Genomic DNA, 20,655 nt, shown 5'->3' with positions numbered 1-20,655 from the left:
AACCACCTCCAGCAGCTCGTTCCAGACTCATCGCCCTGGGTAAAAAAAAACTTCTCCTGCACATCTCCTCAAAACTTTGCTTCTCTCACCTTAAAGTTATGCCCTCTTGGGCAAGATAGATTTTTCCATCTTGCAAAAAAGATTGTCTTTCTAACTTATCTGTGCCTTTCACAATCTTATATAATTCCATAAAGTCTCCCCTCAATTTCCCTCAATCCAGAGAAAACAATCCAATACAATCCAACCTCTCCTCTCCCTGTAGTTTATACCCCCAAATCCAGTTATCATTCTCGTAAACAACCTCTGCACCCTTTCCAATGCCTCCACATCCTTCCTGCAATGGGGCGACAAAAACTGCATATAATGCTCCACATGCAGCATAAAGTCCTATAAAGCTGCATCATTTTTCCAGGATGTCATCTGCACACCAAAGCTCGCGTTTGGCGCCAAACTTGACCCGAAACGACCCACGGTCAACCCAGGTCTGTACACTGTAGCGGCTGCCTCCTCCCTGGAGACCGGGGAGACACTTAAACATCTGTAAATCATTGCTTAAATGTTAGTCAGTTAGTTTGGAGGGCTTTTATGTGAGGGGGGGGGGGGGGGGTGAAGGGGGAAACTTTAATTCTTAGTCCCCTACCTGGTCGGAGAGGCGGGGAGCGGGCAATGCCTTACCGGGTCGCCGTGCAGTAAGCTCCGGAGCGCTGTGGCCGCCGACTCCCAACATCGCGGAGCTGAGGCTGCGGGCGTCCGTCCGCGGGCGGCGCCGGTTGTAGCTTCGACCCGGCAACTCTACCCCTGGCTGCGCGGCGCTCCAAATCCAGCGCCGCCCGTGACCGGACGCCCGCAGCCCCGCGATGTTGGGGTCTGCGGCCACAGCTCTCCGGAGCTTACCGCACGGCGACCCGGTAAGGCATTGCCCGCTCCCCGCTGGTATCCCAGCGCCGTGGCCTCCGACTCCCAACATCGCGGAGCTGGGGCTGCGGGCGTCCGGTCGCGGGCGGCGCTGGATTTGGAGCGCCGCGCAGCCAGGGGTAGAGTTGCCGGGGTCGGAGCTCCAACCGGCGCCGCCCGCGGCCGGACGCCCGCAGCCCCAGCGCCGCGATGTTGGGAGTCGGCGGCCACAGCGCTCCGGAGCTTACTGCACGGCGACCCGGTAAGGCATTGCCCGCTCCCCGCCCAAGTAGGGGGACTAAGAATTAAAGTTTCCCCCTTCACCCCCCCCCCCACCACATAAAATCCCTCCAAACTAACTGACTAACATTTAAGCAATGATTTACAATGATTCCCTGGTCTCCGGGGAGGAGGCAGCCGCTCCAGACTTTTCAAGCCGCCGGCGCTACCTACCTAATCTATGCTAAAAATCTTCCATTCCGAAATCCGAAAAATTCCGAAATCCGAGAAGTGTCTGATCCCAAGGCTTTCGGATAAAAGGTTGTGCACCTGTACTGCAGTTTCATCCCACGCCCTACGTTCAATGTTAGCACACCACATAGTACTGAGAAGCTCATCAAAATGTTAAGACTGAGCTACAAAACTAAGCAAACAATTTACTCCTTCACTATCCCAGAGGTATTAAAACTAAAGGCACATATAAAAGGAAGACTGTTAGAATACGTGAAAGTGGATCAATACCAGATGTGCTGGGGTATGACCACATAAAGCGTCAAATTTTAACCCAAATTTGGGTTCCATGAGTTTTAAAAACACCAGAAACAAACATGGAAATATTCCCCCAGCAAGAATCGTCATCCAGACAAAATGGAGTGAAAATTCAAAGTGAAAAATGACATATCGAGACTTTGAGAGTCTATGCTGTTCTTACTTTGAATATCAGTTGGAAGAGTTGCCATTGTTGAATGATGGAATGCAGCGGGATAATCTGCTAACTGAGGAAGGAAGCTTGTATCAACCGTTGTAACATTTGGCAATCGAACAGATGATGGTTGATAAGCCAGAACGCTGAAATAGATCGAAATTAAAAATTGTCAGATATTCAACAAATACAGACGATTTAAAAAGTGTTTTACTATCAGCTAGACCAGGGGGTAAATACATTGTTTGGAGGGTAGAGGAATTTTCATCTTTGCTCTCTCGAGGGTTCAGCCCCATTCACCCCTCCATACTTGGAAAAAATGTTCAACAATGCGAGTCCAGTAAACATTGATCATTTTGATACTGTAAATGTAAATAAAGAAACACTTGGCATTCAGATGAAATATTTTACATTGGTATTTACATAATAGGAAGTTTATAGTATTCCAGAGATTTTGAAGCAATCTAGAACTCGGCCAAGTTAGCCCAGAGTAGGTCTCTGCCCAGGTAGGACCACAAGCGAGGTTAAGAAGTTATGAATGAAATAATGGCACAAAACATGCACAGACCTTGAGGGTAAGATTCCAAACTAAGTTTCAAACATGGGTAGATGATTGGGAGAATATCTGCAGAGTTCTCAGTTTAGTTACCGATCCATTGCATGAAAAAAAACTGGGCGAGTCTCGTCATCTTTAAAGTAAAGGGATCAACAAGTCTAAAGACGTTCTTATTCAGTAAATATCCAATTATCGACTGAAAGTCTTGATATTTCTCAATAAACCAGAGAACATGGAATTGTAAAGTAGAATATGAGATGGACGTTCCTATGGGGAGACATTTGATGATGATGGACACAAGATCAGCTACAGTGCTGTCCTTCCACTGTTGAATAATGCATCTACTCCTTGTTGCTATTCACAGATGAAAAATGTGCAAAGCATACACGTGGAAAGTATTTGTGATTATATTCAGCAGTAGTGATGGCAGGGACATTGAATGATCCTTGAGAAGCAACCCCATTCAACTTTAAGCAAATTAAATTAAATAGTTACAGTAGAAATAACTGCGGCATTTTGCATACACTGAACAAACCACAGTAAACAAGAAGAGAACATGTGCAATACAAAAGATAGACAAGGTTCTGGAGTAACTCAGTGGCTCTTGCAGCATCTCTGGAGAAAAAGGGGTGGGGGGGGGGGGGGGGGGGGAAGCGAAGGGTTAGAGCGAGAAAAGACCAGAACCAATAGTCAGAGTGATACAGTGTGGAAATAGGCCCTTCAACCCAACTGGCCAACATGTCCCAGCTACACTAGTCCCACCTGCCCGTGTTTGGTCCATATCCCCAAACCTGTCCTATCCATGTACCTGTCTGTTTCTTAAATGTTGGGATAGTCCCTGCCTCAACTACCTCCTCTGGCAGCTTGTTGCATACACCCATCACCCTTTGTGTGAAAATGTTACCCCTCAGATTCCTCTTTTCTCTTAAATCTATGTCCTCTATCTACTCTGGGCAAGAGACTACCCGATACTCGGAGCATCTACCCGATCTATTCCTCGCATGATTTTATACATCTCAATAAGATCACCCCTCATCCTCCTGCGCTCCAAGGAATAGAGTCCCAGCCTCTTCAACCTCTCCCTATTCGCTCAGATCCTCTAGCCCTGGCAACATCCTTGTAAATCTTCTCTGTACCCTATCCAGCTTGACATCATTTCTATAACATGGTGTCCAGAACTGAAAACAATGCTCTAAATGCAGCCTCACCAACGTCTTATGCACCACTAGTCACAGGCATCCACAGTCCGAGAAGCAACCTTCCACCATCACCCTCTGCTTCCTTCCATGAAGCCAATTTGCTATCCATTCAGCTATCTCTCCTTGGATCTCCTGCGATCTAACCTTCCAGAGAAGCCTACCATGCGGAACCTTGTCGAATGCTTTGCTGAAATCCATATATACATCTACAGGTCTGCCCTCATCGACCTTTTCAGTCACGTCTTCAAAAAACTCAGATTTGTGAGACACGACCTCCCACGTACAAACACGATACTGGCTTTTCCTTATCAGCCCTTGTTTGTCTAAATGCTTGTATACAGAGCTGCCAAGTTTTGTCAGAGCATTTCAGTATTCTAGTACCTGAAAATCAGTATTTTGCTGAGGAAATCAGTATTTTTACACTGTGCCATTTTTTTTTAATGTGCAGTCATACCCATGTAAGAGTACAAGAATGCATAACTTTGTTACCAATAGACATGTCTTCTACGCAGCTTACCAGGCAGTGCATTCATTGTCATCTTTTTGTATACTGCTGTTTGAACGGCTGCTTCCTGCGTTTAGCACCAGATGTTGATGTAGCAGCCATTTTGGAAGCCTCCCTCACTCTCTCTCCCTCCCTCCCTCTTTCTCTCATTCCCCCTTTCCCTCCCACCCTCGTTTTTTCTTCCCCCACTCTTATTCCCTCCCTCTCCCTCCTCACCATCCCTCTTTCTCTCTCCACCCCTCTCTCTCTCCACCTTTCCCTCTCTCCCCCTTGAGCCCACCCACCGTTCTGTAAAATCAAGGCCAATCCCAATGTAACTGCTATCCCACTGGTAACGTTTCAGCACTAGGCTCATCCAGAAATCTACCACTGCCTGAAAAATAATCAAAGGCTCAACTTCCACTGAGAAAGAGAAATCCAAAGTTTCCTGAACAGCCTGTGACCCATAGCGCCATGGCCAAAGCGCTATGTGTAAAGTCCTTAGCGCTATGTTTAAAACCTATAGCGCTTTGTTTAAAGCCCATAGCGCTCCAGCCGGTAGCGCTATATTTAAAACCCACAGCGCTTCGTTTAAATTCCCACGCATTAAACTGACAGCGCTCTGTTTAAACCTGGAGCGGGACAGGCAGCGACTCTGGAGAGAAGGAATGGGTGACGTTTCTGGTCGAGACCCTTCTTCAGACTGAACTGAACGCCGTATTTAAAATCCGTATTTAACAACACAAAATCCTACATCAGTATTTTAATCACATTTCCGTACAAAATACGGAAAATCCGTACTACTTGGCAGCTCTGTGTATACCCTATCCCTCAGAATACTCTCTAGTAACTTTCCTACAACAGATGTTAAGCTCACTGGCCCATAGTTCCCAGTATATTCCCTGCAGCCCTTCGTGAATAGAGGCACAACAAGGTCTTCTGGCACCTTTCCTGAATTTAAGGACGACTCGTAAATTTCAACCAGGGCTCCCACAATTTAATCTCTGGTTTCCCACAATGTTCTCGGATATATCTGATCAGGCCCTGGAAATTTGTCTACCTTCATACACGATAGTACCTTCAGCACCTCTTTGACCGGAACACTGACTGCTCTACTGTCTGCCCCAAGTTCCTGCTCTCCTGTCTTTCTCTTCGGTAAATACAGAGGAAAAATACTCATTGAGGACCTTGACCATCTCCTGTGGCTCCACACAAAGTTGACTGCTTTGAATCCTGAGGAGGTCCCACTCTCTAGTTACCCTTTTCTCCCTTATGTATTTATAAAATCTATTGGGATTGCCCATAATGCTATCTGCCAGAGCTATCTCCTGGCCCCTTTTGTCCTTCTGATTTTCTTTTTTACTTTCCTCCTTAGTTCCCATGCATATCCTGAGCTTTTATCAGCACAGTTTATAAAACATCCCAATTGGCTGATGTTCCTTTCCCCTGAAACAACCTGCCCCAATCAACTTGAGTGAGACTTTCTCTCATATCCTCAAAGTTGGCCTTACCCTAATTTAGCATTTTACCACGTGGGCCCTCTTTGTCCCTATCCATAATTATCCATAACTATCTTAAACAATCAGGGCCAGCCGCAAATGACTTCAAGCAGGTCGTTACCTGGTAGGTCCATTGTTGGCGAAGGTTTGTTTGATCTCAAGAGAAACAATGTGGCGAACTGTGGAACTGGTAAAAGAAACTAGGGAGAGCAAGGAGGCCCGCCTTCCTTGGATAGAGTGAATGTGGAGAGGATGTTTCCACGAGTGGGAGAGTCTAGGACTAGTCATAGCCTCAGAATTAAAGGACGTTCTTTTAGGAAGGAGACGAGACATTTTTTTGTCAGAGGATGGTGAATCTGTGGAATTCTTTGCAACAGAAGGCTGTGGAGGTCAAGTAAGTGGATATTTTTAAGGCAGAGGTCAATATCTTCTTGATTAGTACAGGTGTCAGAGGTTATGGGGAGAAGGCAGAATGGGGTTGGGAAGGAGAGATAGAACAGCCATGATTTTATGGATTGAATAGACTTGATGTGCCATATGACCTCAAGGTAGCATAACAAGGGAAATCAGGGATAGTATCAAAGCGAAGGATGATGCGTACAAATTAGCCAGAAAAAGCAGCATACCAGAGGACTGGGAGAAATTCAGACCAGCAGAGGAGGACAAAGGGCTTAATTAGGAAAGGAAAAATAGATTATGAAAGAAAACTGGCAGGAAACATAAAAACTGACTGCAAAAGTTGTTATAGATATGTGAAAAGAAAGAGATTAGTTAAAACAAATGTAGGTCCCTTGCAGTCAGAAACAGGTGAGTTGATCATGGGGAACAAGGATATGGCGGACCAATTGAATAACTACTTTGGTTCCGTCTTCACTAAGGAAGACATAAATAATCTGCCGGAAATAGCAGGGGACCGCGGGTCAAAGGAGTTGGAGGAATTGAGTGAAATCCAGGTTAGTCGGGAAGTGGTGTTGGGTAAATTGAATGGATTAAAGGCCGATAAATCCCCAGGGCCAGATAGGCTGCATCCCAGAGTACTTAAGGAAGTAGCTCCAGAAATAGTGGATGCATTAGTAATAATCTTTCAAAACTCTTTAGATTCTGGAGTAGTTCCTGAGGATTGGCGGGTAGCAAACGTAACCCCACTTTTTAAGAAGGGAGGGAGAGAGAAAACGGGGAATTACAGACCAGTTAGTCTAACATCGGTAGTGGGGAAACTGCTAGAGTCAGTTATTAAAGATGGGATAGCAGCACATTTGGAAAGTGGTGAAATCATTGGACAAAGTCAGCATGGATTTACGAAAGGTAAATCATGTCTGAGGAATCTTATAGAATTTTTCGAGGATGTAACTAGTAGCGTGGATAGGGGAGAACCAGTGGAAGTGGTGTATCTGGACTTCCAGAAGGCTTTCGACAAGGTCCCACATAAGAGATTAGTATACAAACTTAAAGCACACGGCATTGGGGGTTCAGTATTGATGTGGATAGAGAACTGGCTGGCAAACAGGAAGCAAAGAGTAGGAGTAAACGGGTCCTTTTCACAATGGCGGGCAGTGACTAGTGGGGTACCGCAAGGCTCAGTGCTGGGACCCCAGCTATTTACAATATATATTAATGATCTGGATGAGGGAATTGAAGGCAATATCTCCAAGTTTGCGGATGACACTAAGCTGGGGGGCAGTGTTAGCTGTGAGGAGGATGCTAGGAGACTGCAAGGTGACTTGGATAGGCTGGGTGAGTGGGCAAATGTTTGGCAGATGCAGTATAATGTGGATAAATGTGAGGTTAACCATTTTGGTGGCAAAAACAGGAAAGCAGACTATTATCTAAATGGTGGCCGATTAGGAAAAGGGGAGATGCAGCGAGACCTGGGTGTCATGGTACACCAGTCATTGAAAGTAGGCATGCAGGTGCAGCAGGCAGTGAAGAAAGCGAATGGTATGTTAGCTTTCATAGCAAAAGGATTTGAGTATAGGAGCAGGGAGGTTCTACTGCAGTTGTACAGGGTCTTGGTGAGACCACACCTGGAGTATTGTGTACAGTTTTGGTCTCCAAATCTGAGGAAGGACATTATTGCCATAGAGGGAGTGCAGAGAAGGTTCACCAGACTGATTCCTGGGATGTCAGGACTGTCTTATGAAGAAAGACTGGATAGACTTGGTTTATACTCTCTAGAATTTAGGAGATTGAGAGGGGATCTTATAGAAACCTACAAAATTCTTAAGGGGTTGGACAGGCTAGATGCAGGAAGATTGTTCCCGATGTTGGGGAAGTCCAGGACAAGGGGTCACAGTTTAAGGATAAGGGGGAAATCCTTTAAAACCGAGATGAGAAAAACTTTTTTCACACAGAGAGTGGTGAATCTCTGGAACTCTCTGCCACAGAGGGTAGTTGAGGCCAGTTCATTGGCTATATTTAAGAGGGAGTTAGATGTGGCCCTTGTGGCTAAGGGGATCAGAGGGTATGGAGAGAAGGCAGGTATGGGATACTGAGTTGGATGATCAGCCATGATCATATTGAATGGCGGTGCAGGCTCGAAGGGCCGAATGGCCTACTCCTGCACCTAATTTCTGTTTCTATTCTACTCCTATCACAAGACTTTATGACCCTCTTTCCTCCTCCCTACCAGGCAACACTCTACCTGAAAGCATTTGCTGCTGGCCCTGATCTTTTCTTGCCTCCACCTCTTCACCTCTCCCCTTCGCACCGCCTACTTTCAGTATGAAGAAGAGTCCCGACCTGAAACATCACCCATCTTTTTTCTCCAGAGACGCTGCCTGACCTGCTGAGTTACCTCAGCATTTTTTGTCTATCTTTGATATAAACCAGCATCTACAGTTCTTTGTTTCTACATTAGCAATGCAAATTCCACTAACCTTTTACTGGCGGTTTCTTCAGTGTCTGAAGGGAATATGCACCTTTTTTTAAGTGGAGGATCTTCCTCCCCATCTGAGGAGGAGCTATCAATTGTAAGATCTATGATCTCAACCTTTTTACTGTTACTTGGTTCACTGCTTGGCACAGCAGAACCAGTCTTGTTGGTGACAGTTGAACCTGCTGGAAGTCAAAGCATTTATATTACCATAAGGAACAAAGAGAAAACCCCCCCTAAAAATGCTGCAAATATAAAATTCAAATGTTATCACTTTAAATACATTTCCCTCGTCAAGAAATTAATGCTTCATCTGTTATGTATTAGGCAGTACACACCAATCATGCACCGATTCCTCCTCCAAATACTGCCAGATAACTCAATAGTCAAAAAGAATGATTAAAACCAAAGTAGAAATAGTTAGTTGATGGCAAGTCTGCATCAAGCAACATATCTGAATAGCTAGGAGAATGCACGTTAATTTGGAGAAGACGGAGAGATAATTTATAGAACAAAGTCCTGTTCCAGCATGCTTGATCTCACACAGTACAAAAAGTTTTTCCCATTTACAGTCGACAACGTTCAGAATTATATTTTAAAAAAGATGACAATTAACTTAAAAAACATTAGTAGCTATACTGATTGGCCTATTACGTAATCTTTAGCTCCTGATGACAAGATCATGAATGGCACCAATGGATTGACGGGACAGACGACTACAAAGGAAGAAATAGACAAACCACCTCCATAAATATTGCCGGGCGCATCTACTGTTAAACACACACGCAGATTTTTTTAACCCAGTTCTATAGACTAATCAATTATGGAAAATTGGAGAACTGCAAACAAAAAAGGCATCAACACATTCTCTAACTTATTTATACTTACTTGCAAGTTCAACTTTTGTACACTGTGAATTGGATAGTTTCAGAGATTCCTTCTTGGGCCTCATTGGATACCAAGTGCCATCTTCTTGGAACTTAATCTCATCAACATCAGTGCAAGAATTCAAGATTTCCATAAACAACCTGGAAGAAAATACCAAGTCATTTTAATGTCAAATGGTTGAAATCCAAGTATTATGAACCAAAGCATTATATATCAACTTCTATGGAAATAATGTGATTACTTGGCATGATAAGCCTAGAAGGAATAAAATAAAAATGACAATTGCTCCTGTTGGTATCTGAACTTGATTATTGGGACCTGCAACATCCACAGTGTAAGGCTGCTATATGTGGTATAGATTACATCTTAAGGTATAGATGAACAATGAATGAATGAACAAATACTTTGTCACGTGACAAGTATTTGTTCATTCTTTATTTTGCATACCCAAGGGTGTCGCCACACAAATGCAAAGAGTGGCCACATAAAGGGTGCTGACAAAGTTACAAAGCATCCCTCGGCAAGCCCGTCTTCCTCCTCCCCCCCATCCACCCAACTCCCCTTATAAGTTACAGATAATTTTTAACAAGGGAATGATAGTACAGGTCCACAACCAATTTTCCTGCAACTGGTGGTCCAGCACCTCCTTTAGTCAGAGTCACACCAAATTTCCTACAGGTGTGACAGTTGGACAGAGGACAATTGAATATTTGCTGCAAAGTAAATCTGGATAAGCTCGTAGAAGTACAGAGGGCACAGTCATGGATGAATCTGAACTTTCCAACGCTTTATGTGCTGGGAGATTACAAACAAATGTCCAATGAAGACAGCAGGGATGGACACATGTTTAGGCTCAGTCTTGAGAAGGGTCTGCCATTTAGCTGCAATTATCATTAGAGAGGAGCACTGATACATCACAGCACAGTGAAAGTATTAGGGGAATATTCTTTGACAAGGGTGGAATTTGTTTCATCAGTCTTTCAATGGGAGCAAGAATAGCTACAAAGAAAAATATAAAGGGCCGAAGGGCCTGTTTCCACGCTGTATCTCTAAACTAAACTATTGTACTACAGGAGCATAATGTGATCACGCTATAATTCATATGATCCATTTTTCAGATCCCAGGTTAATCAAAGAAAAGCTACTTGTTAAACAGTTGAATGCTAAAACTGTACTGGTGTACAACATACCCATCTATTATTAAACTATCGCAGGATGCCTTTTTATCACACACTGGGCAAATCCATGTGGGTTTCTTTTCATTCATTTGAAGGTAGAGAGCAGCATCAAAGCACTGTAGATGTGTACAGGTGACGGCACGGCAAGGGACAGTCAGACGCATCTTCCCCAACTATAAAATAAAAACACAAAGATTAAACTTAAACAAAGCCATCTACCATCAGCACATAAACATCTTTTATATGTGGAATAAAAATCACAAATCCGTTTTAAAAAACACAATAAGACGTGCGCACTATTTTTTTATTATCGTAAATTGATCAATGCAGAATATCAGATTTAAAGACATTAAAGAAAATTTCAGTGAATTCAATGGCATTTCAGGAAGTCCCAAATATCACAAAATCCAAACAAAAATGTATACGACTAAGCGACCAAAACAATCTAAAAAATGATTGATTTAAATTCGAGTGGTTTGAAAAGATTGTTCATCTAAGATCTTAAAAGCAAAACTTTCTTTTAAGAGCTCAGAATTTACAACAGAGGGCATCACCTTATCAAATCCAAAGAGAAATTGCCTTAGTCCGAGTGAGAAACAGCTCTCTGGAGATTCCAATCTTAAGTGCTTGTTCTAAACATAACATGCAAGTGTCTGTTCAGAACATAACATCTAAGTGTCAAATATTGCAGAACGATACCTCTGGATTAAAAAAAAATATTGATGAGTTTCTGACATCATTTAAATTGCAGATCAAAAAGACTACATTAATTCCAAAGGAATTTCAAGAGAGGAAAAGAAGAAGAATTCCCATACCATGATGAATGTTGATAAAATAAAAACAACTTACTGGGCACATCAATGAAACTCTTAGACTTGTGGTTGCAATTTCACTATCAGGATCTGCAGTCAGCTTCTCTTTAACTAAAAAGGCAGCAGATAACCAAGTGTCACAATTTTAGCCGTTATTAAGATCTACTCACATCAAATTGTGCATATGAGGGGGAAACCAGTTAAAATTAAATGTAAAACTATTTACATCACAAATTCTCCGATTTAAATTAAAATCTAAACAAAAACTATTTTTTCTTACCAAAAATATCAAACCCATAGGCATTTTAAAACTGTACATGTGACAGCCAAAATTAGTGGTTATATCCCTCCAATATCTTTGTTAATCTTAATATTTTTATTAATTTAGTGCTTAAATATCGTGTTAATTCTATTTTCACTTTATTTTTTTTAGCAAATATTTCAATTATTCTTAAATGTTGCGGCTCATCAAGTTACATTTCTAAAAGCCAACAGGGCAGTTCAAAGAGGGGCTCAGATATGCCACTGCCTGATCTGTTTTACAGGTTCAGCTGTGGTTAAAAACATGGATGGCAGCAAATGCAATGCACAAGCCAGAATTAGCACAATCAAGTCCAATGAATTACCCTGATAACTGACGTTATGCATAACACTCAAAAAGCAAAGTCTGAATTTATAATCAGAATAGAACCCGACTGTGACAAACACATTCAGAAAAAGAGGAAACTTTCAGGAAAGACTCCGGAAATTTTATTTGACAAATCTGGTTGTTGTAACCAGCAGAACAGGTAAGTGCACACAAATGTATTGTGGTGTATTTGGACTTTCAGAAGCTCTCCAATAAGGCATTTTCAAACAAATTGGAGCAAATGGAAATGGGGTAATTTATTGAAAAGTCATGATTAGTTAACAGAAAAAAACAAGCAACACAGAAGATATTTTGGAAGGTACAGGTCTGGTTCAACTACTCTCAATCCCTATGAATGAATTGGATGAGGTCACCACATGTAATATAATTGGTGACAGTGCAAGTTGTCAAGATGAAGCAAAGAGGCATCAAGAGTGTGCAGGCAGGCCAAGCAAAGGCCTGACGGCAGAGTCATAGAGTTGTAAAGCACAGTAATAGTCCATGTCAACCAAGTTGGCATGCTGGCTAATCCCATTTGGTTGCATTTGGCCCATAGCTTTCTACACCCTCCCTTTCCATGTATCCTTCCAAATGTCTTTTAAAAGTTGTATTTGTTTGTACTTCTATAGCTTCCTCTGGCAGCTCATTCTAGATACAAACCACCCTCTGTGTGGAAAAAGTTGCCCCTTTGGTCCCTCTTTAATAAATCCCCTCACAATATGGTCCCGTCTAAGTATCTCCCCTTAGAAAAACAGGATGAAGTATTTTGTTTTAAATGGGGCGAGATTGAAAAGTAGATACCAGTATACAAAAAAAAGTGCTGGAGCAACTCAGCAGGTCAGGCAGCATCACTGAAGAAAATGTGTAGGTAACCTTTTGGGTCGGGACCCTTCTTCCGACTGATTGTATGGGAGGGAGGGGGCAAGCTGGACGAGAGGGACGAAACAAAGCCTGGAAAGTAATAGGTGGATACAGGTGAGGATTTTTTGATGGGCAGTTGATTGGAAAGGCTAAAGATGAAAAGACAGAAGGATCAGGACAAAATAACCGAATGGTGACGCTACATGAAGGAATGTAGGTGGAAGGAGAGAGGGAGGGGAGAAATAGATCAGAGTCCAGGTGGGGCACAGGGGAGGACAGTCAATTAATAAAAACAGAAAGAACAATAAATAATCTTCAAGCGAAAAACTAAATGGATAGTAAAAGTAACACCAACCACCCTTTTGAATATGGGTTTAATTCAATTTCCAGGAAATTTTAGGAAAAAAAGAATATTGCAATGTAATTATTTAAGATGTTAAAAGATAAAATGCCCAGCTTTCCTAAAGACACAAATTTGGATCTCCAGGCAATTGGAAATCATGGCAAACTTAGAATGAGCAAAAAGAAATGATACAAGATATAGATTTAAAGTAGTTTTATTAGAACAATTAGAATTGTGCATTTTTGTTTTGATGGATTGGAACAGGGTACATAGAAATCATTTGCAACAGTTGAGCCTGTAGCTGATACAATATAACAAGCCTATCGTGATTAATTTACTTTAAAATGTGTAATTGAAACAAAATGACATGCATGTCGATTAAAAAAAAACTAAACACAGCTAATCCATCAACTAAAATGGACTTCCAGATTACAAAGCAAACCGACTCAAAGGAGAATAAAATATACTCTCGCTCTTTCTTACAAATAACACACAGACAGTTCAAAAGCTGCATTAGCATCCAACTTACTGAGTGCTCTTGAATGGTCAGGATTCCTGATGCCTTTGTTTCTAAGCCTCTGCAGTAATACAGCTGACGTCAATTGCTTCACCAGAAATACGGACACAGAATAATTCTGAAAAACATCATAGATCTGCTTTGTTATCTTTAAAATTGTAGATCAACCATATTCCAAGAAGAAAAAGGCAACAGCACCTCTAATTTATTTAGAAGAGTACAATTAAATTGTTAACTTAATTCATAATTAGGCATATGCCTTCATTGATCGGGACATTGAATAAAAGAGTCAGGAAGTCATAATGCAGCTTTATAGGACTTTGATTCGTTGCATTCATTCATCACCGTTGAAAATATTATCGACGTGGTGGTGCTGATTTCCGACGGGCACAGTGACGGACGCACCACACATCTCTGTCCTCCATGCTGCTGGCAAGCTGCTCTTTTGACTCTACACATGCGTCTTCCATCATTGTTTTCAGCATCGTCTTGATTGGCCGTCCCAGGTCACATCTTCCATGGGTGGGTTTCCACAGCACAACCTTGTTTGCAGGCATTTCTGGGTGGCGGTGGCAGTGACCAGCGAGCCTCATCCTTCTCCACCTGATCTTCTCGGTCAGAGGTGGATTCTCCCCGTTGGTGATGTGGTCCCTCCAACTGACATTTTGAACTTTTCTGAGCATTCGGGTGTAGGAACCATCGAGAGACTTGGACAGTGCTCGAGTGAGAGTTCATGCCTCCCACCCATACAATAATATGGTCTCAACAGTTGCATGGAACAATCTCAGTTTGAGACCCTTAGACATCCGAGACGTCCAGATTTCCCCCATGTTATTGAGGGCTTTCCATGCGAGCGCTTTAGGACCTTGAAGTCATTCTCTGAGCTCTGCATCCTCGCTCCCAGGTGCTTGAAGTCCTCTATCTTGAGAGATGCACCACCACTGGTCTTGAGAGGCTCATGATCACCAATGTAGAACGCCACGTACTCCGTCTTCTTGGCATTGAGGTGGAGGCCCACTTTCTTGCACTCTGTCTCGACCCTGCCGGGCAGCTCCTGTGCCTCCATAATCTGGTCTGACAGCAGGACAATATCATCAGCGAAGTCGAGGTCTGACAAGTTCACTGGCCCAATTCTTCTTGAATGACAAAGAGAAAGGGTGCCAGCGTGTCTCCCTTTAAGACCCCCACGAGGATCTCGAACACTTTGCTCTCGCCATCCGGGGTGACAACCTTGGCCGTGGTGCCCAAGTACATATCCTCAATGACTCTAAGGAGACAAGGAGGGATACCGTAAGCCCGATGTTGGGGGAGTCCAGAACCAGGGGCCACAGCTTAAGAATAAGAAGTAAGCCATTTAGAACGGAGATGAGGAAACACTTTTTCTCACAGAGAGTGGTGAGACTGTGGAATTCTTTGCCTCAGAGGGCGGTGGAGGCAGGTTCTCTGGATGCTCTCAAGAGAGAGCTAGATAGGGCTTAAAAATAGTGCAGTCATGGGGATAGGGGGAGAAGGCAGGAACGGGGTACTGATTGTGGATGATCAGCCATGATCACATTGAATGGCGGTGCTCGCTCGAAGGGCCAAATGGCCTACTCCTGCACCTATTGTCTATTGCGTTGATTCGGCCCTTTGAAGAGTTCCCGTTGACTTGGCCTTCTTTCTGCCACTGATCTCGTTCACGACCCTCCATGCCTCGCTATACGGCTTGTCATCGTTGGCTGCCTCTATCATTCTCACAACCTCCTCCTCCTTCAGTTTGTCGTACACATCAAAGAGTTGGGATTTGGCCGCCTTCAGGTCCTCCTTGAGCTGCTCCATCCTGCTCATAGTGTAGGCCTCTTGGCATTCAACTACTTTCCGTGCTGAAACAATTTCCGGGTGCTCAGAGTTGCGACCTCGTCACACACTTTACTTTGGCCAGACTCTTCATTGCGTCAGAGTTGGCTTCTATGAACCGTTCGTAACGAGCCGTAGCATTTTTCCTCGCCTCAGCTCCTCCCCTTTGTTCGTTGCACTTGGAGTGTTACATGCAGTTCTGGAAATCCCATGACAGGGAGGATGTTTAGGCTTTGGAAAGAGTGCAGAGGTGGTTTACCAGGATGATGCCTGGATTATGGGATATTGGCTACAGGGGGAGATTGGACTGTCTTGGGATATTTGATCTGGAATTTCTGAGATTGCAGGGAGACCTGAAAATATATATAAAATTATGAGGGGGTAGACAGTCAGAACTTTTATTTTCCCAGAATGAAAAAAATAAATACTACAGGGCATAGCTTTAAGGTGAGATGGGCAACTTGTTTTTTTGTTTTTTTTAAATTTTTACACAGAAGGTGGCAAGTGCCTGGAATGTGCTACTACGGGTGGAGGCCGCGGCAGCGACACTAGTAGCATTTGAGAGATTTTTGCAAAGGTTTATGGATATGCAAAGAATGAAGGAATTTGGATGTGCAGACAGTTAAGACTTGGCATCATGTTCGACACAGACATTGTGGGCAGAAGGACTTGTTCCTATGTTGAAATTGCACAATGTTCCTAACATACATTCTATGTTCCACAATTACACTATTAATATGTATCCAGAAGTGTCATATTGCCACTTCACCTGAAACAAAATACATAATTGCAAATGGTATAGAGCCAATCTGAGGAACATTGTTGTACATCAATGACTTCACCCTGGGAATTAAGCTGGGAAATCTTCAACTGCACCACATGCAAGAAAACCATTCCTTAAATATGAAGATCAAAATGTCAAGTACCACCTCACGAGTAAAGTTGCATCAAAAATTATCTTTATAATCCTACCTCTTGCTATAAAGGCCACCATTTCATTACTCTTCCTAAGCACTTGTTGCATCTGACTTGCACTTGTCCTTTCTCTTTCCAGATGCTAACTTACACGAACAGTGCAGCGTAGGAACGGGTCCTTTCGCCCATAACATTTCTGCTGAACATGATGCCAAGTTACATTGATCTCCTCTGCCTGTACATAATCCACACCCCTCTATTCGCGGCACTTCCACATGCCTATCTAAAAGCTTCTTAAATACCACTATCACTCCACCAACACTCTTGGCAATGCGTTCCGAGCCCCGACACCCTCTGTGCAAAAAAAATTGTCCCTCACATCTCCATTAAATTTCCCCCCTCTTAACATAAAGCTGTGCTCTCTAGTGTTTGACAGTTGTACATTTCCCCCTTGGAAAAAATGTTCCGACAGTCTGCCCTATCTATGCCTTTCATAATTTTATGTACTTCTATCAAGCATTCTAGCAAACCTTCTCTACCTGAAATGGGGCGATCATAAATGCACGTGATACTCCAAATGCAGCCTGACCAAAGTCCTACAGAGCTGCATCATGACTTTGACTCTTTTATTCCATGCCCCTAGCAATGAAGGCACGCATAGCATACACATAGTCCATGTTCATATTAATACATCCATTAGCAAGGCAATTATACATTTTGCTTAAGTGTCAAACATACATTTCAGAATCAAAAGATCAACACTATCAGGCATGTCTTTAGCTACCAAGGCCATCAGATCAAAATTATCTTTGAAAAAAAATTCTGTTTATCTTCAAACCTCTACGATATTTATTAAAATCCAGATCTTTGAACACACCTTTGCTCCTTCATTCTGTTGCTTTCATATAACCATATAACAATTACAGCACGGAAACAGGCCATCTCGGCCCTTCTAGTCCGTGCCGAACATTGTCTGAGCAATGTTTTTTGTTTATTCAATCACAGGAGAATGATATCAACTATCAAAGAATTATATAAATCCTGGCTGTTGATGTGCTATCTATTCAATTATTTATCTACCTCATGATAAAAGCAAAGAACATATTGTAATGATATGTGATTTTATTCACTTGTTTAAAAAGGTAATCCTAATTATGTCATAACATAATTAAATGAAAGCAATATATTAAAGCACAACGATAAAACAGGAACTGCAACCTGGCTATAGAAACTAGAGTTTTAATTTAAGCTATATTGTTACAGAACAATTTCACTTGCTTAAGCCACCTAAGTAACCAACTAACTAGGGACTCAATTCAAATTCTCATCTGAAAGATTGCTAGACTGATGCAAATATCAACCAAGAGAAATGCATCGCATGTAAGGCTTAGATTTTACTACCAAGCAATATTATAAAGAACTAATAACATCTCAAGTATCTATGCACTGTTTCCAAAACACAACAACTTTATTTCATTGAATTGAACTGAATCTGCAGGGGAACATACAAATTTGCACACATTTTTAGCATGAGCAAAAATGAACACATCCTCATGTACACTTCCCATGAAATGACTGAAAAATAATTTGGAACAAAACGCCAGCCACCTTTTCTTCTAAACATTTTTTAGTAGTAAAGGTACTTACTCTTCCCATTTCTGGTGCCCAAGAAACAGAAATCTGATTAGGTACAGCTGATGAGAGTCTGACTTGTGACGTGATGTTTAAAGGCCGACCAGGCCGTTTCTGTTCAACGCCATTTTTAACTGGCGGTGTAAAACCCTGGAAGAAAAGAGCAATGATCAGAATAATCAATAGCAAATATTGCTGGACTGAAAGGAATGAAAATAAATAAAGGATTACTTCATAATCTCCCACCCTCCATGCAGCAAAGCCAAGGATGAGTAATGCAGATAGTCATTTCTACATCTTTGCAAATATGGCATTAAAACTCCTTTGATGGTTCAGCATACACACAATCAGGAATTACTTGGGACCACAGACAATGAAACTGCTGTCATATGCACAAGGACAGCGAGGTGCAGGTACATAAAAATCTTGCTTCCTCATATGAAGGCAAAAACTCAGACAACATGCAAAAACATAAGTTATAACCTGGACCTTAACTCCAAGAAGACTAAGGAGCTCATTGTAGACTTCAGAAAGTCTAGGGGCGGCACGCACACCCCCATCCACATTAACGGGACGGAGGTGGAACGTGTTTCCAGCTTCAGGTTCCTGGGGGTCAACATCTCCGATTACCTCACCTGGACCCACAATACCTCAACTCTGGTTAAGAAGGCTCACCAGCGTCTCTTCTTCCTGAGGAGACTAAAGAAGGTCCATCTGTCTCCTCAGATTCTGGTGAACTTCTACCGCTGCACCATCGAGAGCATCCTTACCAACTGTATCACTTTGTCATCTGATTTAAGGAAATATGTTAATGTGTTAAAAGCAGAAGTTTTATGTTGAGTTGCTGGAATTGTTGGGTTGTTTTGTGAGGAAAGGTGGGACAATTTATTTGCTGGAGTTGATGAGATGGATACGGGTAGAATGTTTACTCGTGATAGAATCAAGAACAAGGGAGAACCAGAGATATTGTTTCAAAAAGGAGCCAATCGTTTAAGACAGATGTTTTTAAGATGAATGTTTTTAAGGTTAAGATGGGTAGATTCTTGATAAACAAGACAGTGAAAGGTTAACAGGGATCGGCAGGAATGTGGAGATGTGCTCACCATCATATTCAACTATCATTGCTTTGAATGATGGAATTGACTTGAACAGTCAAGTAGCATATTTTTCCCCCTAACTTGCATGGTTGTATATTTAATCCATTAAATTACTAATTCATAACACCTAAAAGTGCTGAAATTAATCTAGATTAATGGTGTGTAGTTTTAAACATTCGCTGAAGACTTTTCCATCCATTTTACTCATTCATTATCTTGCCTTGAAGTGCACAATGATATATTATATGTGCCCATGTACAAAACATTCCATTCTTCCAGCACCAATTTATCCCTGCTAACCCAAAAGATGGTTTTACGCTCAGTATTTTTTAATGAACTTACTGGCAATGGATATATTTTTCCATTTACTTTTATACATAAATTATTAGGATAATTGTCTTCCTGGGGACAGCTCGTCTCTGCAAGGCAAAACCTAAAAACAAACAAATAGTAGAAATAGATTAATAATAGATCTTCAAAATATAATGGAAGAAGCATCATTCCTCTTAATGGGGGAAGGAGTAAATGCCAATTTAGCCTATACCACTGATTGTACTGACGGCTATGTTCTCATCCCATATTTCAAAAGTATTCAAAATTTAAATTTGCAGTACATTGTGCCTTCAGAGAAAGTGCCTAAGATGGTTCTAAAATTGACTAACAGTTAAGAAAATCTTAAAATATTTCCTCCAAGTACAATAACTGCTTTAAAAGCCCATTAAAATAGAATAGTAAAATAGTATCAAGGTAGGGTTAGGAAATGCATTTATATAAATATCCAATTGAATATTTACAAACACTCTACAAATCACATAATTCCATATGAAGGATAAAATTTAACATACTTCAAAGTCAAAATGGTGAGCGGATTTGAGGGAAACCAGAAGATGGTATTGCTCCCATGCACCTGTTCCCCTTTTTTCGCTGTATTTCAGACTTGCTATCAAAGTAGTCTTGATAAGTAACTGCACTGCTTATTGAAAATGGCACATACTATAGCCAAAGCACCGTAAGTGTGTGCAGGGAGAGAAAGCTTAGGAGAGTGCTTTATCCTTTGCCTGTGCACTGTGGATGGCTCGATTGTATTATGTTGAGTTTTTTCTTCTTTTCTTTGACTGGATTGCAAGCAAACAAAATATTTCCCCTATACCTCGGCACACGTGACAAAAATAAACTAAACTAGTGCACAAACTGCTAATCCAGTGGGCTCCTTTGAACTTGTGCATGGTCAGAACATCACTCACTCATAAGTGCACAGTACTCCATCACATGCTTCACTTAAAGATGATGGAAAGACTGAGGTGTGAGGAGCCAAGTCATTTGCTAAAGGATACACAACCTCAAAAACCACTCTTGTTACCATAATGTATGATGCCTGGTTCTGTTTAGATTTTGATTAATGGTGACATCCAGGACATTAATAACAGGGAATTTGTGGTTAGCCAAATGGCAGTGCTTTCAGGAATGCGGGTCAGCAAAGCTGGTTCATACCCTCAACACAATCCCCGTCTGCTAATACTTT

General features: G+C 42.0%; 1 protein-coding gene across 16 annotated transcripts in view; it reads right to left on the bottom strand.

Moving 5' to 3' along the window:
• The window catches only part of pias2 (protein inhibitor of activated STAT 2), a 51,373-nt gene that overhangs the window by 13,092 nt on the left and 17,626 nt on the right, over nucleotides 1-20,655 (bottom strand). For 7 of the 16 annotated variants that reach the window (XM_033034103.1, XM_033034044.1, XM_033034036.1 and 4 more), the window contains 8 exons: nucleotides 19,476-19,566; nucleotides 18,052-18,186; nucleotides 13,666-13,789; nucleotides 11,342-11,415; nucleotides 10,505-10,665; nucleotides 9,315-9,454; nucleotides 8,431-8,611; nucleotides 1,826-1,962 (listed from right to left, as the gene is read on the bottom strand). In XM_033034103.1, the coding sequence (XP_032889994.1) occupies nucleotides 1,826-1,962; nucleotides 8,431-8,611; nucleotides 9,315-9,454; nucleotides 10,505-10,665; nucleotides 11,342-11,415; nucleotides 13,666-13,789; nucleotides 18,052-18,186; nucleotides 19,476-19,566 (1,043 nt within the window). Of the gene's footprint in view, nucleotides 1-1,825; nucleotides 1,963-2,056; nucleotides 2,179-8,430; nucleotides 8,612-9,314; nucleotides 9,455-10,504; nucleotides 10,666-11,341; nucleotides 11,416-13,665; nucleotides 13,790-18,051; nucleotides 18,187-19,475; nucleotides 19,567-20,655 lie in introns of those variants that run through there. The other 9 variants (XM_033034112.1, XM_033034077.1, XM_033034068.1 and 6 more) reach the window with 3 other exon arrangements.

Source organism: Amblyraja radiata, chromosome 1 (assembly GCF_010909765.2).
Source record: "Amblyraja radiata isolate CabotCenter1 chromosome 1, sAmbRad1.1.pri, whole genome shotgun sequence".
NCBI classification, from domain to species: domain Eukaryota; kingdom Metazoa; phylum Chordata; class Chondrichthyes; order Rajiformes; family Rajidae; genus Amblyraja; species Amblyraja radiata.
This window is presented reverse-complemented; position numbering and strand designations above follow the sequence as displayed.